The sequence below is a fragment of the Lissotriton vulgaris genome, chromosome 2_1 (assembly GCF_964263255.1).
Source record: "Lissotriton vulgaris chromosome 2_1, aLisVul1.2, whole genome shotgun sequence".
In the NCBI taxonomy this organism is placed as follows: Eukaryota; Metazoa; Chordata; class Amphibia; order Caudata; family Salamandridae; genus Lissotriton; species Lissotriton vulgaris.
The window spans coordinates 1,384,751,292-1,384,765,378 of record NC_141687.1 but is presented as its reverse complement, the minus strand read 5'-3'; the positions used below and the strand labels follow the sequence as shown (position 1 = coordinate 1,384,765,378).

Genomic DNA, 14,087 nt, shown 5'->3' with positions numbered 1-14,087 from the left:
TATAATTTATTACATTTTACTATATTTTTCTAAATTGGTATAGGATTTTTCTTGTATTGTGTTTTCGCTTTGTTACTGTGTTTTGTGCAGCGTAAATACTTTACACATTGCCTCTAAGCAAAGCCTGACTGCTTTTGTGCCAAGCTACCTGAGGGTTGAGCACAGGCTAATTTGGAGTTTGCTTGTGTTTCACCCTGACAAGAATTGTGGTTTTTGCTTGAGTAGGGTTTTACTCCCTCAACCTGTAACCGAATTTTCTATAAGAACAAACCTAAGAAATTATCTAAATAACAATGAATGTACTTTATGTGCCGTGAAGTAACACAAAAAACATTTTATTTTCCAGAAAGGGATTGTTTTGACCCATTTCAGAACATAGGTGAACAGAAAGGGGAGCAAAAAATTCAAAGAAATACCACCTCTTATGGTCAAAATAAAACATTGGAAACATTTTATGAAAGAGCGCACAATAGAATAATGGCAAATTATATACATTTAGTATTTTCCCATTGCGTTTCCGCAATGCGTTCTGTTAGTAATTGTGCAGAATCGAAGTACATTTCATAATCTATCACAATATCTGCAGTTTTAGAACATTTATAGCAAATTTATCTCGACACAGTAGTAATATATTGTTGTATGATGAGATTCTTTATGGAAATTCATTGTTGCAAGAGTTGCTAAGCTTGTCAAACTACAGCTTCTGCATAAAACGCATCTTCAGTTTATCAACGACTTGAACAGATTATGCATTTAAAATGAGAAAAGGAAATGCTATGACAAATATATAATGAATGATGTCCTTACCAGTCATATTGCAGTACACACTCATGGGTTTAAGTGGGCCACTTCCATCTGTATCGATAGAGTAGAAACCTGAAGAATTTCCTTTATGTCTGTAAACCTCACAAGACTCTTCATAAATAGCTGGAATATTGAACCGTATAGGTAAATATACATCAGTTAATACCACATACTCACTTATTTCACGAATCAGATTTTAAATGCTTGCTTCTATGTAGACATGTTTAATAAAATTCTAAGTTTGAAAGCCGGAAGCCTGTTAGGGATGTGACTGTACTAAGCCTATAATAATGATGGTGGGAGGTGCTATGTCGAAGCCTCTTCCCTGTTGATGTCCTTGTCACCTTAGTCTTTCCCCAGTGACAGATAAATGCAATTTTGTGCTATAATTATGATAGCATCTATCTTTTAAAGCACTTGTTATGTGCTCACTGCCGGGATGAGAATCAAAAGCATCTATATCAAAAAGCAATACCATACCCATATTGAGCAGGTTGGGTGAGCAGCCGTCTTTAGAGAAGAACGTTTGGCGGGTGATTTTTCCTATTGCTTGTGAAAGGAAGTAACTAGCCCTTGAACAGGGTTCAGAAGGACTCAAAATGGTGGCCCACATTTTCAACAGCTGACTTGGGTTAGACAGAGGGTCTGTTAGAACTGGGGGTCTCTAGCTGGCAGAGGTAGGTACCTCTGTCCAAATAGGGACCCTTGCTTCTAGTCAAGGTAAGGAGGCTACAATTCTAAATAACTCCTGCTCACCCCCTTGGTAGCTTGGCACGAGCAGGCAGGCTTATCCCAGAGGCAGTGTGCAAAGCATTTGTGAAAACGTACAGCAATACAATGAAAACAGTACAAATGGACACTACACCAGTTTAGAAAAATGAGTAATCTTTACTAGACCTTTCACAAGACCAAACAACAAAAATCCACAATACTGTAATTAAAAATAGACTTAAAAATGGTAGAAATAGCTTAGTTAAACGTAGATGGTAAATGCAACACTTTACTCTCAAAGTACCTTAGATGTGTCACGCAAAACAAACAAAAGGGTCGCAGGGAAGTTGATGCGCCCTTCCTTACACTCAGGGGAGTGGAGGCACCAGTTCCTTACTGCTGCACAGGGGAGGTGATGCGTTGCTTCCTTACTGTTTAGGGGTTTGATGCGTTGTTTCTTACTGTGGCCCGGTGATGATGTGACAAGATGGCGGCTCGATGCAATGAGACCATCTGGTGCGACGCGTCAAAATGGCATCTTTGATGTGATGCGACAACGTTGGATGAGATGCCTGCATGCCCATTGGCCCTGCGGTGAACTCAGTAACTTCTGAGCCGCGACATTCCCTGGGACACGCTTCTCCGGTGATGAGACGGTGACCTCTACTGTGGCGACACGCTTATCCAGTGATGTGAACGCTTCGTCTGTGATGCGACCGCGAACAGCTGTGGTGGCACACTTCCTCTGCGATGCAACAGCAACTGCTGCGGCGGCGGCACGCTTCTCCTCGTAGTGTCACGATTCGTGCTCCTAGCGACCCGTAGTCTTCTCAGAGAGCCCAAACAACGGTAGCCACCTCTATGCAGGCAGAATTCCGAGCAAGGAAATTGAGATGAGCTGGTGGTGAAGTCTTGTATCCCTGAGACTTCCTGCAGGATGCAAGCACACACCAAGCCCTTGGAGATTCTTCTTCAAGATTGCAAAAGTACACACAAAGTTCTTTTTCTCCATACCTTGGCAATAAAGTAACCACTGCAGGCCAATCCCAGAAATAGCAAAACAGCACAGGGGCTTCCATGGTTCTTCTTCTTGGCAAAGGTTTATCTTGATTCCCAGAAGTGATCTAAAGTTCTGCAGTCTGTGCCCCAATATTTATACCAGAGTAAATCCTTTGTCCTGTAAAGGCAGAGGGTGCCTGTGCAGTTTCCTGGCAGGAGGTGGGGACAGCATTGTTAAAGGCAGACCCGGCCCAGGTATCTGAAAGGAAATCTCCTCCCCCTACTCTCTATTCTATGAGTTCTCAGGGGAGTGAAAGGAAATCTCCGACACTCCCCCACTCTCAGTGCAGCCAAGGTCCTATTCAGTCCATCCCTGACTTATCAGGCTGCTGGAGCCCAAGCCCTCCTGTCACTCACAAAGCAGACTTGCAATACACAACCTAGCAGAGGCAGGCTGGATGGGCAGGCAATAAAATACCTACTTTCTAAAAGTGGTATTTTCAAACACAGAATGTTAAAACCAACTTCACTAAAAGATGTATTTTATTATTCTGAGTTCAGGCATACTAAATTCATTTTTCTACCATGTTCCCTGGGTCAGTGAGGATTATAGGATGTTATAAACGAACTACCCGTTCTGGCCTATGGGAACAGGTAGCCTTGCAAGAGTGAAAAACGAAATTGGCTGTAATTCACTATCAGGATATGCCACACACATCAGGGTATGTCCTACCTTTTACATACAATGCACCCTGCTCATGGGGGTACCTGGGGCTGACCTTAGGGGTGAATAACATGTAGAAAAGGGAAGGTTTAGGGACTGGCAAGTGTGTGCACTTGCCAAACCGACATGGCAGCCCTAGACTGCACCCAGGCTCTGCAATGGCAGGCCTGAGGCACAATTTACAAGCTGCTTCTGTGGCTGGCACAATCAGTGCTGCAAGTCCACCTGCAGCATTTGATTTAAAGCCCTGGGTGCACATGATCATGGAGTCACTAATCGATTACAATAATTCAACGTAGGGAGCACTTGCACTTTGGCACTGAACAGCAGTGGCAAAGTGCCCAAAACATCTAGACCAGAAAAACGTTGCAAAAACACCGGAGGCAACAACAAAAAATGGAAGGGAGACCAACGCCAATGGTCCCAGGTCTAACACGTGCCCCCTCCAGCTGATATGTGGGGAGAACTACCAACCCTTTGGGAGTACTCTTCGCTAAGGTGGAAAAACCTGGACAGACCATTAACATTGGCATGTTCTGTACCAGGGTGATGTTCCACCGTGAAAGTCCATCACCCTGTAGGGAAATGGACCACCTCAACAGCTTTGTTTTTCTCACCCCTCATCTGCATCAACCATCTGAGGGGCCTGCAGTCTGTCTGAACCCAGAAGTGAGTCCCAAACTTGTATGGTCTCAACTTCTTCAGTGCCCAGACCACATCAAATACCTCACACTCAATTGCACTCCACCTCTGTACCTGTGGGACTAGCCTTCTACTGATGAAGGCTACAGGTTGGTCTAGGCCCTCCTCATTTATCTGTGAAAGAACGAACCCACACATGCTCTAAAGCGTCTGTCTGTACAATGAACTCTTTAGAGAAGTCGGGCACCAGAAGCACGGGCCCCGTGTACATGGCAGTCTTCAGGGCATCAAAAGCTTTCTGACAGGTGTCAGTCAGTTCACTTTCTTGGGCTGCTTCCTGGAAGCCAGCTCTGTTAAGGGTGCAACAATGCTGTCATACCCCTTGACAAACCTATAGTACCCAGTGAGTCCTAAAAAGGCTCTCACTTCTGTCTGGGTATTGGGGGGTTCCCAAGCCAGGATGGTCTCAATCTTGGGCTGTAGGGGCACCACCTGACTTCTCCCAACCTGGTGTCCCAAGTACACCACAGAACCCTGCCCGATCTGGCACTTACTCGCCTTGATCATGAGGCCTGCTCTCCGCAGAGCCATCAAGACTTCTCAGAGGTGGTGCAGATAATCTTGCCAACTTCCTATTCAAAATAGGATTTTTTTCCATGTTGGGAGTACATCATCGAGAGAACTAAAGAGTGTCTTGATAAAGTTGGTTTAAATTTATGAGTTCCATCTAAACGCGTCGACGCAACTCCTTACACAATTCGGTGGTTGACTGGTTCAACGGATGCCTTTAGAGGAGGGGATATCGCGCTCCAGTCAACAATCTGTTCTCTTCACGAATGTGTTACAGTTAATGACAAATTTGATTGTCTATTATTTTCTCTCGGTGTGGTTTTTTATGGTGGTGTTAGCTTTCTGTTCCCCATTAGAGGAAAGGAAAGAACAGTATATGAAATAGATTTCTGTGTTTAATTTTCTTGACAATATTACTTACATGTATTACCTATGAATATTGTGGAATATATGATTAATTTGAACTGCACATCTTTGAATACATTTTGGATTGAGTTCTACTTTGGGCTAGTTCTGTTGAGTATTGTTTGGGCTCCACTGTCTATCTACCTTTCATATATTTTGTTTGAGTGATAAGATATAAGATTGAGCGAGTTTTATCATTTGTCCAAGCGAAACCTAGCTTTCAATTTTTCCAGAAGAGGCCAACAGCAAGGCTCAGGCAGGTACAGCTCATGCTGGTACCCTGTGCTATTGCAGGGAGGCCTCTGGAAGCTTTTTTGCTTCCCTTTAGCTCAAACTGCAAGTCATTGAATTGACTCCTGGAGTCACTTTTGCGAACCTTCGTTCAAAGCAAGCAGGTCAAGGGTAGTCCTTCTTCTGAATCTCCCACATTTCCAAGATCGTTCTGAGGAGAAATTCTGAAGGCAACACTTATTCCCAGTGCCAGAATGTGATTTGTAGATGCCCTATTTGACTAACACTTCTTCTTTGCTTGGTTTGGCTCCAAACTGTGTAGGGTAACACAGGGAAGGTAGGTCTAGATGTGAGTTGCATTTGTTAGTGGCAGAGCACGCAGGCCTTAGAAGTCAGGAAGGGGTGGGTATACCCCTCGGGCTACCCTCTGAAGCCAGTGTCCCACACCCAAGGCCCATTTGCCCTCATGACTGCAAGGAATACACAGAGTACCACAGGAGAGCCATTCGCAATCATGTCACCATGGACACAGGCAGAAAGGCACATTTGGTTTAGGCAGAAAAATTACAACTTAATAAAAGTGCAATTTTCAGAATCAGAATAGTAACATGAAAAACAACTTTACTGTTAAATGACAGTTTAAATTACAATTCAATTGAGTGAAGGAACCATTTCTCTACCTGGCCCCAAATTGAAGTTACCACTTATTAAGTGTAATTAGGTACCCTGCCGTTAGTCTGATGGAGCAAGGTTGCGCACGTAAAGCGACTTGCTTGTACTCAACCCTCTTAAAATAACTTGTAATGTACTAACTAACATGTTAATATTGCACCACACGACATTTCTAGCATCTAGGGGAAGCTTTTCTATGTGCTTTTACTAATCATAATCCGCTTGCTCAAAAAAGTGGACGCTGCGACGCTGGATTTTCCATGGCGCATGCGTCTGTCACACTCACGTGACATGATGTATTTCTCTGCTTGGAGGGAAACTTTTGCTTCTGTGCACTAGAATTAAAATGGCTGCTCTTTGTCTTAACGTGCAAGAAGCTTGCATTGCTGCTTTTGCTAAACTGTTCGTTCTGCCTAATACCTAATGCAATAGTTAAATAAAAGTAATGGGAATAGAGTAGAGATAAGTGGTATAAGTGGTATACAGAATCTTCATTTATTCTTTGTTCTAAAATAGCTTCTCTTTGACTTTATCACTAGCTCGTGTTTGGGCCTGGAATGTGTCTGTAACTCCATTTTGAAACTCACACTGCGCATCAGCCAGAAATTCAAGAATCCTCAAGTCATGGCATTGAATGGATGCCAAGTCCTGACTTGCTAAAAGATGCGCATGGGAACCCGAACAATTGACCTGCCAAAAGGAAGCAAACTAAAATGTTGTATTTGTTATTGATACATTCACTGCCGGGTGGAATAAAAATGCATGGGAAAGTAAATTGATTGGAGGGAACGTTAATTTGAATACAGAATGGAAGTTACCTCACATTAATATGGTGTGATGACCTCTCCTTGTCTTTTTTGTCCAATAAAAGTTGTGGATTCACACATTTGCAACATTGGGAGGTGGTACACTGCCCTAGAAAATGGTATAACTAGGGTAGGTTTAGCTAGTCAGATTGTCCGAATAGCTGACCTGTCACTCACCCAACATACTCAATAGGCAATCGAGAACAGAGGTGCTGGCGGAGCACTCTCACAGAAGAATCGATAACCCAATCTGGGTTTCTGGGAAGGAGTTCGATAACCCAATCGGGGTTCTAAGGGAGAAGATTTCACTAATCCAATCGGGGTCTGACTGTTAAGCTTTTGCTGTGGGTGACAGTCTTAGCCTGAGGTGGTCCTGTTCTGATCCAATTTTGCCCATACCGTCCTGATTCTGGTCTGCACCTGTTCTTTCCTGCTGGCACCTGCAAATCTTGGGGTTCTGTCCTTTAGCCCAGCCCGTGGCCAGGGTTGGTCTTCACACCATTCTAGGCAACTATAAGTTAAATGTGGGTTTGTCATTGTATTGTTTCTCTTTTCCTACCCACCCTATGTTTAAATGCTTAACTACATCCTTTTCCAAATTATTGCATATCTTGTTTCAATCTTTATCTTTCTAACTGAACGAGCAATAATTATTGATTTATTATGGTCTAAGGCATTTAAGAATGTAAAAGAACTTAAACCTTTCCCAAGTTTGTGGTAATTTTATGAAATATGAATGTTATTTACTGCCTATTATTCTAACACCCTTGATCCCTTAGGAATCTAGGTACCAGTGACTAGGATTGGTAAGTCAGTGATATAGGTCCTAAAAGTTATTTATAATATCTGGTTAGAAGCGTAGGTTCACCTGTTCAAAGGGTGTATGTTTTTATGGGCCCAGGTGAGTATGGTAAAACGGGCAGGTGAGCCCGCGCTCTACCAGTATTTCTTTGGTATCAGCAGTATGGTAAGGGTTTAGTTAAGATAGGTAGTTAGTTGTAGTTTGTAGTTAGTTGGTTAATTGAATTGCATTTGTGTATTTGAATTTATATTGATTTTATGTATTAACTAAACCTGTTTTTATTGTTATATGTTTGTTTTGGATTCCCTGGGGGCAGAATAACAAGTGGTAAATGGAAGCCACTCTGTAGTGAGGTCACTTGCCTGTGGAAGTAAGTGTATGGTTAGGTAAAATCGGAAGCACTATTTAAGGAATTTCTGTGTAAATGTGTGAATAATTGATAGCAAAGAGTTTGCTAGTAAAACTTTAATATTATATCACCTAGAAAGGGTAACACTGAAGAAGTAACAGGTTCTTCTGAGCTTGATTGACAGCAAAGGGGTTGGCTGGGGAAACTTTGGCCTTATATCACCTAGAAAGGGTAAGCCCGAGGGAGTAGCAGGTTCTCTAATGCTTGAATGAAGAGTAGGCGGAAGGGATCTACTCGTAGTGTGTGAAGAGTAAGGGGAAGGGATTTACTCGTAGTGAGTGCAATAATCTTTTCTTTGAATTTAGTCACTCAGGCAAGTGAAAAGAAATAAGTTTCTTAATTACCTTGCAAAAGAGGGAGTCAGTTGCTGAGCTGCGCTGACGTCACCAAGAGCTGCGCTGGTATTGGTTGAGACAGCAGGTGTGTAGCTGAGGTATTACTGTAAAGGAGGGGTGAGTGCAGGAGCATTGGAACTCGTCTCACGGGAAAAGCTGCGCAACTATTGGTTAAGTTTATTTAGATCCTAAATTTTGATTGGTCATTGAAAATAAGAAACGCATTGGTATTGGAGGCTTTTCGTAAACAATCGAGTGTCATCACAAAGTAAAGCGGCATAAAATATGTGTGGCATTTAGATCCAGGATTCATAGGAAATAGACCAGATCGAAAATATCTAGGTTTTGCTAAAGAACAGATGATTAGAGGGACACCTTATATCATGTACAGAGATAAAAGAAAAATGTAATTTGTGAAGAGAATTAAGAACTTCTTCAGAAAGATAAAGTCATTAAAACCAGAGAAGGGATTATTATTCCGCCACCAAATACACCCGCATCATACATGATGGTTGAAAGGGGCTACCACACTTGTGTGTGGTTAGAGAACTGCATGGAATATACTAAAGAAGACTGAATTTTGGCATTCAAAGAACATGGTACTTTTAATGGTAGAGTCCTGTACAATTTGAGAACTCTCATGAATGAATTAGATCCTAGACCTGGCCTAACTCAATATGAAGCATTAGAAGAATGGGAGACTTTTGAGCGAGATCGACCCAGAAGTGACAGGAATCTCAGCAAGTTCTATCCAAAATTTCCCAGAGAAACTATAGATAAGCAAATGAAACAATGGAGACAGTCCATGATAGTGGAATGATAATATCCTGTATTTGCTTTAGAAGAACCAACAGGAAGCAAGTGGATAGAGAAAACTAAAAATTTGATGACTAGTGGTGATTCAGAAGATGATTATTTGGAGGATTTGTTAATGAAAAATCCACCACCTTACAATGAAGGACCAAGTACAGTAAATCCTAGCGCTCCAATTTTAAAACCACCTTTGGTTCAACAAGTTGTATATGAAACCTCATTAGAAAATGTGTTGCAAGAAAAAGAACGAGAAGCAGTAAATAAACAGAGAAGTGGGTTAATTCTGAAAATTTCCCAGTTGAATACTAGTCCTGCAGCTTTGACAATTCCAGTAACCATAGGTCCTGTTGTTCCGTTATATGGAGAAAAAAAATCTAGTCCTAAACCTCCCGTTCTGACTACACCTGTGGTACAGCCTAGAAAAGAACCCTTGATAACTGATGATCAAGCAAGTGAATGCGAGTCAGTGATTTCCCTGATGGATTTACCTATAAGAGAACCGGTGGGTGATTCGGTTAGGAAAAACACTTCCGCAAGTTCTAGAGTGGTACGGATGGAAACATCCTCAGGTACAAGAAGTGCTACTGTGGTAACTCCGGAAGAAATAGAAAGATGGTCCCGAGAAATAGAAAAGCCTAAATCACAGCTGAAATTATTGGATATTTTTAAATTAAGAGTTGAATTAGAGGAAATGATTGCTGGAAATGTAGGGTTAGAAAGATTAAATAAACTCAATGAAGATGAATTGCTGTTTATATGTCGAAGTATTACCAGGAATAAAAGGTATTTCATGAAAAATGAATGAATTTGGCTGCTGTCATGGGAATTGATATTGGTAAATCTAAAGTGTTACAAAAGCCTTATCGAGCTGAATTTTCTGACAAAGATTTAGAGAATATGAATGTGTCAGGTTGCAAATTGCAAATTAAGGAGCTATTATCATATTACAAAAATTGGGTGATTTTGAATAGCAATCGATTTGCCTAATGATGAGTACCCTAGAGAACCGAAGACAGGAGCTCCATCAGATGAGGTTATGAAAAAGTACAATCAAGTAATACTGTACTTGAAAGGAAAGGTACCCCCAAAGAAACAGATTGGACAAGAATAGACAGAACTACCCAAAATAAAGATGAGTCAGTACATGCATATTACGAGCGCCTTTTACAGATATTCAAGCAATACAGTGGATTGGGAAATATTGATACAAAAGACATGACCCATTTCATTTATCATTTTGTGTCAGGATTAAAAACAGAAATTTCGCAAATGATTAAAGATCATACAATTTGCTGGCAGGCCAAACCTATTGATGAGATTTTAAAATATGCAAAATATTGTGGAGATGAAATTGACAATAAACGAAAGAATTTAGAAAAAAAAGTAATGTGGGCACAAGTAAAGTTAGCAGAGCAACAAGAACTCCAGTTAAGTTAATTGAAAAATAGTCAGAATAAAGGAGATGGAAGTGGGGATAAACCAAGAGGAAAACTCAACAGAGATGAGGCCAAAGAAGTTTCCCTGTCACGGGTGCGGAAAATTGGGGCATTGGAAGCACGAGTGTAAAGCTGTATTAAATAATAACCCTGTCCAAACTGACAATTTGAATTCACAGACGCAGAATGGGGTGTCAAGGAAGCAACAGCAACAGGTAATACAGTTACCACTAGCGCCTATGCCAAATTCTGGGAGTCAAGCTACATACAGTGTGGATACCACAAAATGGGAGGGAAGTGGTAAATGGGACACAGTGACACCACAATTTCTTTTGAGTGACACATACTTTGATGAAGACAGTTTCTGACGGTGCCTGAGAGGGGAGGACGAGGAGTGCGTACTTGGCGCATCCTTGCTGGTAGATCAGTTAGACCCATACATTGAAGGGAAAGTTGAAGAAAATTATGTTACCTTTTTATTGGACAATGGCGCTACCCGTTCTACTGTGAGAACAGCAGACATTCCAAATCCACCCCTCTCGGGAGAAGCGATCCAAGTAGTGGTAGTTTCTAATAAACAAATTAGTACCCCAATAACAGAACCAATGGCAGTCATAATAGGCAATTTTAAAGAAATGCACAAGTTTGTTGTATGCCATTCCAGTACAGTAAGCCTATTAGGTAGAGACTTGCTGTGTAAAATGAATTGCACTATCTTTTGCACACCAAGTGGTGTTGAAATTCAAACCCCAGATGAAGACGAAATGTATAAATTAATATTAGCAAAACAGGAAACTGAAAATAAAAGGTTGACTCTAGAAGATTTACCAAGAGAATTACAGCATACAGTAATACCTAATGTGTGGGATTTTACAGGAAAGGATGTAGGATTAATGGCAAATGTCGACCCAATAAAAGTGACAGTAAAAGAAGGTGCAGTTTATCCAAATATTCGACTGCATAAAATTAGCCCAGAAATAAAAGCAGGAGTTGCAGTAGAAATAAAGCGCCTAGTTGCAGCAGACATTTTGAAAGAAATAATGAGAAGCCCTTGTAATTTGCCCATAATTGGCATAAAGAAACCGAGCAGAAAGTACAGGGTCGTACCGGACCTCCGCAAGGTTAATAAAATTGTCGTCCCATGTTGTCCGGTTGAAGCCAATCCTGCTGTGATTCTGTATCAAATACCATGGGCAGCAGGTTGGTTTACTGTAATTGATTTGTGTCATGCATTTTTCTCAATTCCATTACATCCAGACAGCAAATATCTTTTCTCGTTCAAATTCGATGACCATGTCTACGTTTGGAACCGTGTCCCTCAGGGGTACACAGAAAGCCCATCAATTTTTAATCAGATTTTTAAAAAGTGTCTTGAATCTTTTGTACTACCAGGACAATCAGTCCTGGTACAGTATATAAACGACCTACTGGTGGTGTCTAAAACTCGAAATGACTGTGTTGTTGATAGGATTGCTTTACTGAATCATTTAGGTGAAGGAGGACACAAAGTATTACCTGAGAAACTGCAATTTTGCACCACATCAGTAAAATATCTGGGGCACCATATAGAGAGAGGTGTCAGAAGGGTTACCTCAGAGAGAATCGGAATAATCTGAAACATGGATCTACCTCAAACACAAAAAGTAATCAGAATGTTTCATGGAGTTGTAGATTACTGCAGGCAGTGGATTGTGGGATATGTAGTCTTAGCGAAACCATTGATACAAATGACAAAGAAAAGACCAAAAGACCCAGTAGAATGGGATGACGAAAGCATGTCATCTTTCTTAAAACTACGAGATTGTTTGTGCTCAGCTCCAGTATTAGGGATGCCTGACTACTCAAAAGATTTTGAACTATTTTGTGACACACAAGGCAATTGTGCATTTTCAGTTCTGACTCAGACACAAGGTCTGATGAGACGACCTGTGGCATATTTTTCTTTCACACTGGATCCAGTGGCATCTGCATTGCCAGGATGTCTGAAAGCAGTAGCTGCAACTTGCATGAGCCTTGAGCAAAGTGAGTCCATTATTATGGGACATCCAGTAACTGTGTATGCTCCACATGCAGTTGTGATTTTGTTAACAAGAACTAAAACTCAGTATTTGACTCCTAGTCGGCTGACTAAGTATGAGCGAATCCTTCTAGGTGCAGAAAATGTGACCATTGCTAGGTGTAATGTTCTGAACCCAGCAACACTATTGCCTGATTCACATTTTGCAGAAGTCAAAATGAAATCGAACATAATTGTATCGACCTTACAGAATACTGTACCAAACCTCGTCCAGACATAAAAGAAGAGCCATTAATACATTCAGAACATGAGTTGTTCGTAGATGGTTGGTGCGTGCGACATGAGGAAGGAGGATTAAGTGCTGCATATGCTGTGTGGACTTTATGGGGTCCAATCCAAGCATCCTATTTACCTGGAGTCAGGTCTGCACAAGTAGCTGAATTAATTGCATTGGCAAGGGCTAGCTAAATTGGGAAAAATTTGAAAGCCAGTACGGTTATGGGGTTGTGCATGACTTTGGCCAACTCTGGATGCAAAGGGAGTTTCTGACTTCGTCGGGTACTCCTATTAAAAAAGGAAATTATGTGAAAGACTTCCTAAAATCAATCCAATTACCAGAAACAGTGGCTGTGGTCTAGTGTGCTGCTCACCAATCTGGCAACGACAGAGTGACAGCAGATGACCGATATGCTGACCAATTAGCCCAACATTGTGCCAAACATAAAATGGCAATAAACAAGAAAATTAATGTATGTGGAAACAGCTGCCAACTTATGTTGCTTGGAAGAGTGAAAATCTGGGAGGAAGTGAGAGATTTGCAAAATGATGCAGAACAGAAGGAAAAATGGGCAAAGATAGGTTGTAAGAAAAGGGCTGAAGATGGTGTCATTATTTACCTTGATGGTAGGCCTGTGTTACCAGACTGTATGCTTGCTCCTATGGCTAGGATGTACCATGGAGATTCCCACCTAGGGCGGGATGCCATGGTTAGGTTGTTCAGACAAACTTGGTTCAGTGCGAAATTCAGGAACGTAGCAGAGAGTCTTTGCCATAGGTGCTTAATTTGCCAGCAAATAAATCCTGGAAAGAAAACTGTAGTGTTACCAGGGAAGATTGTAAAGGCAAAAGGTCCATTCATACGACTACAGATTGATTTTATTCAGTTACCCCCTTGCAGAGGACTGAAGTATGTCCTTGTCATTGTCTCCCTATTCTCAAAATGGGTGGAAGCCTACCCTACAAGAAGAAATGTTAGCATTACTGTAGCAAAACTCCTATTCAGAGAGCTCATTCCACGTTTCGCGTTTCCAGTAACAATTGAATCAGACCGAGGAAGACATTTTAATAATGAAATAATTGGTCTAATCTGTGAAGCATTTAAAATTGAGCAAAAGCTGCATTGTGCATACCGCCCAGAGGCTTCTGGAGTGGTAGAACAACTAAATGTCACAATCAAGTCCAGATTCGGAAAAATATATGAATCTTTTCAATTAGAATGGCCTGATGCTTTACCTCTTGTTCTGATGGGACTCAGAAGCATCCGAGACAGAAACACAGACTTGAGTCCCCATGAGATACTCATGGGAAGAGCAATGAGGCAGGCATGGGTGCCAGGACACAAGCTGATAAATATATCTGATGACTTAGTACTAGAGTACTGCAAAGAACTGGCTGACCAAGTGCATTCTATCTCTTACCAGGTTGGAGAAGA

At 41.4% G+C, this 14,087-nt stretch overlaps 1 protein-coding gene across 1 annotated transcript in view; it reads right to left on the bottom strand.

Annotated features, from left to right (window-relative positions):
- Positions 1 to 14,087, bottom strand: part of LOC147732612 (contactin-associated protein-like 5) — a 1,641,055-nt gene that overhangs the window by 577,240 nt on the left and 1,049,728 nt on the right. The window contains exon 12 of the mRNA XM_086957122.1: positions 808 to 927. Coding sequence (XP_086813248.1) covers positions 808 to 927 — 120 coding nt within the window. The remainder of the gene's footprint in view (positions 1 to 807; positions 928 to 14,087) is intronic.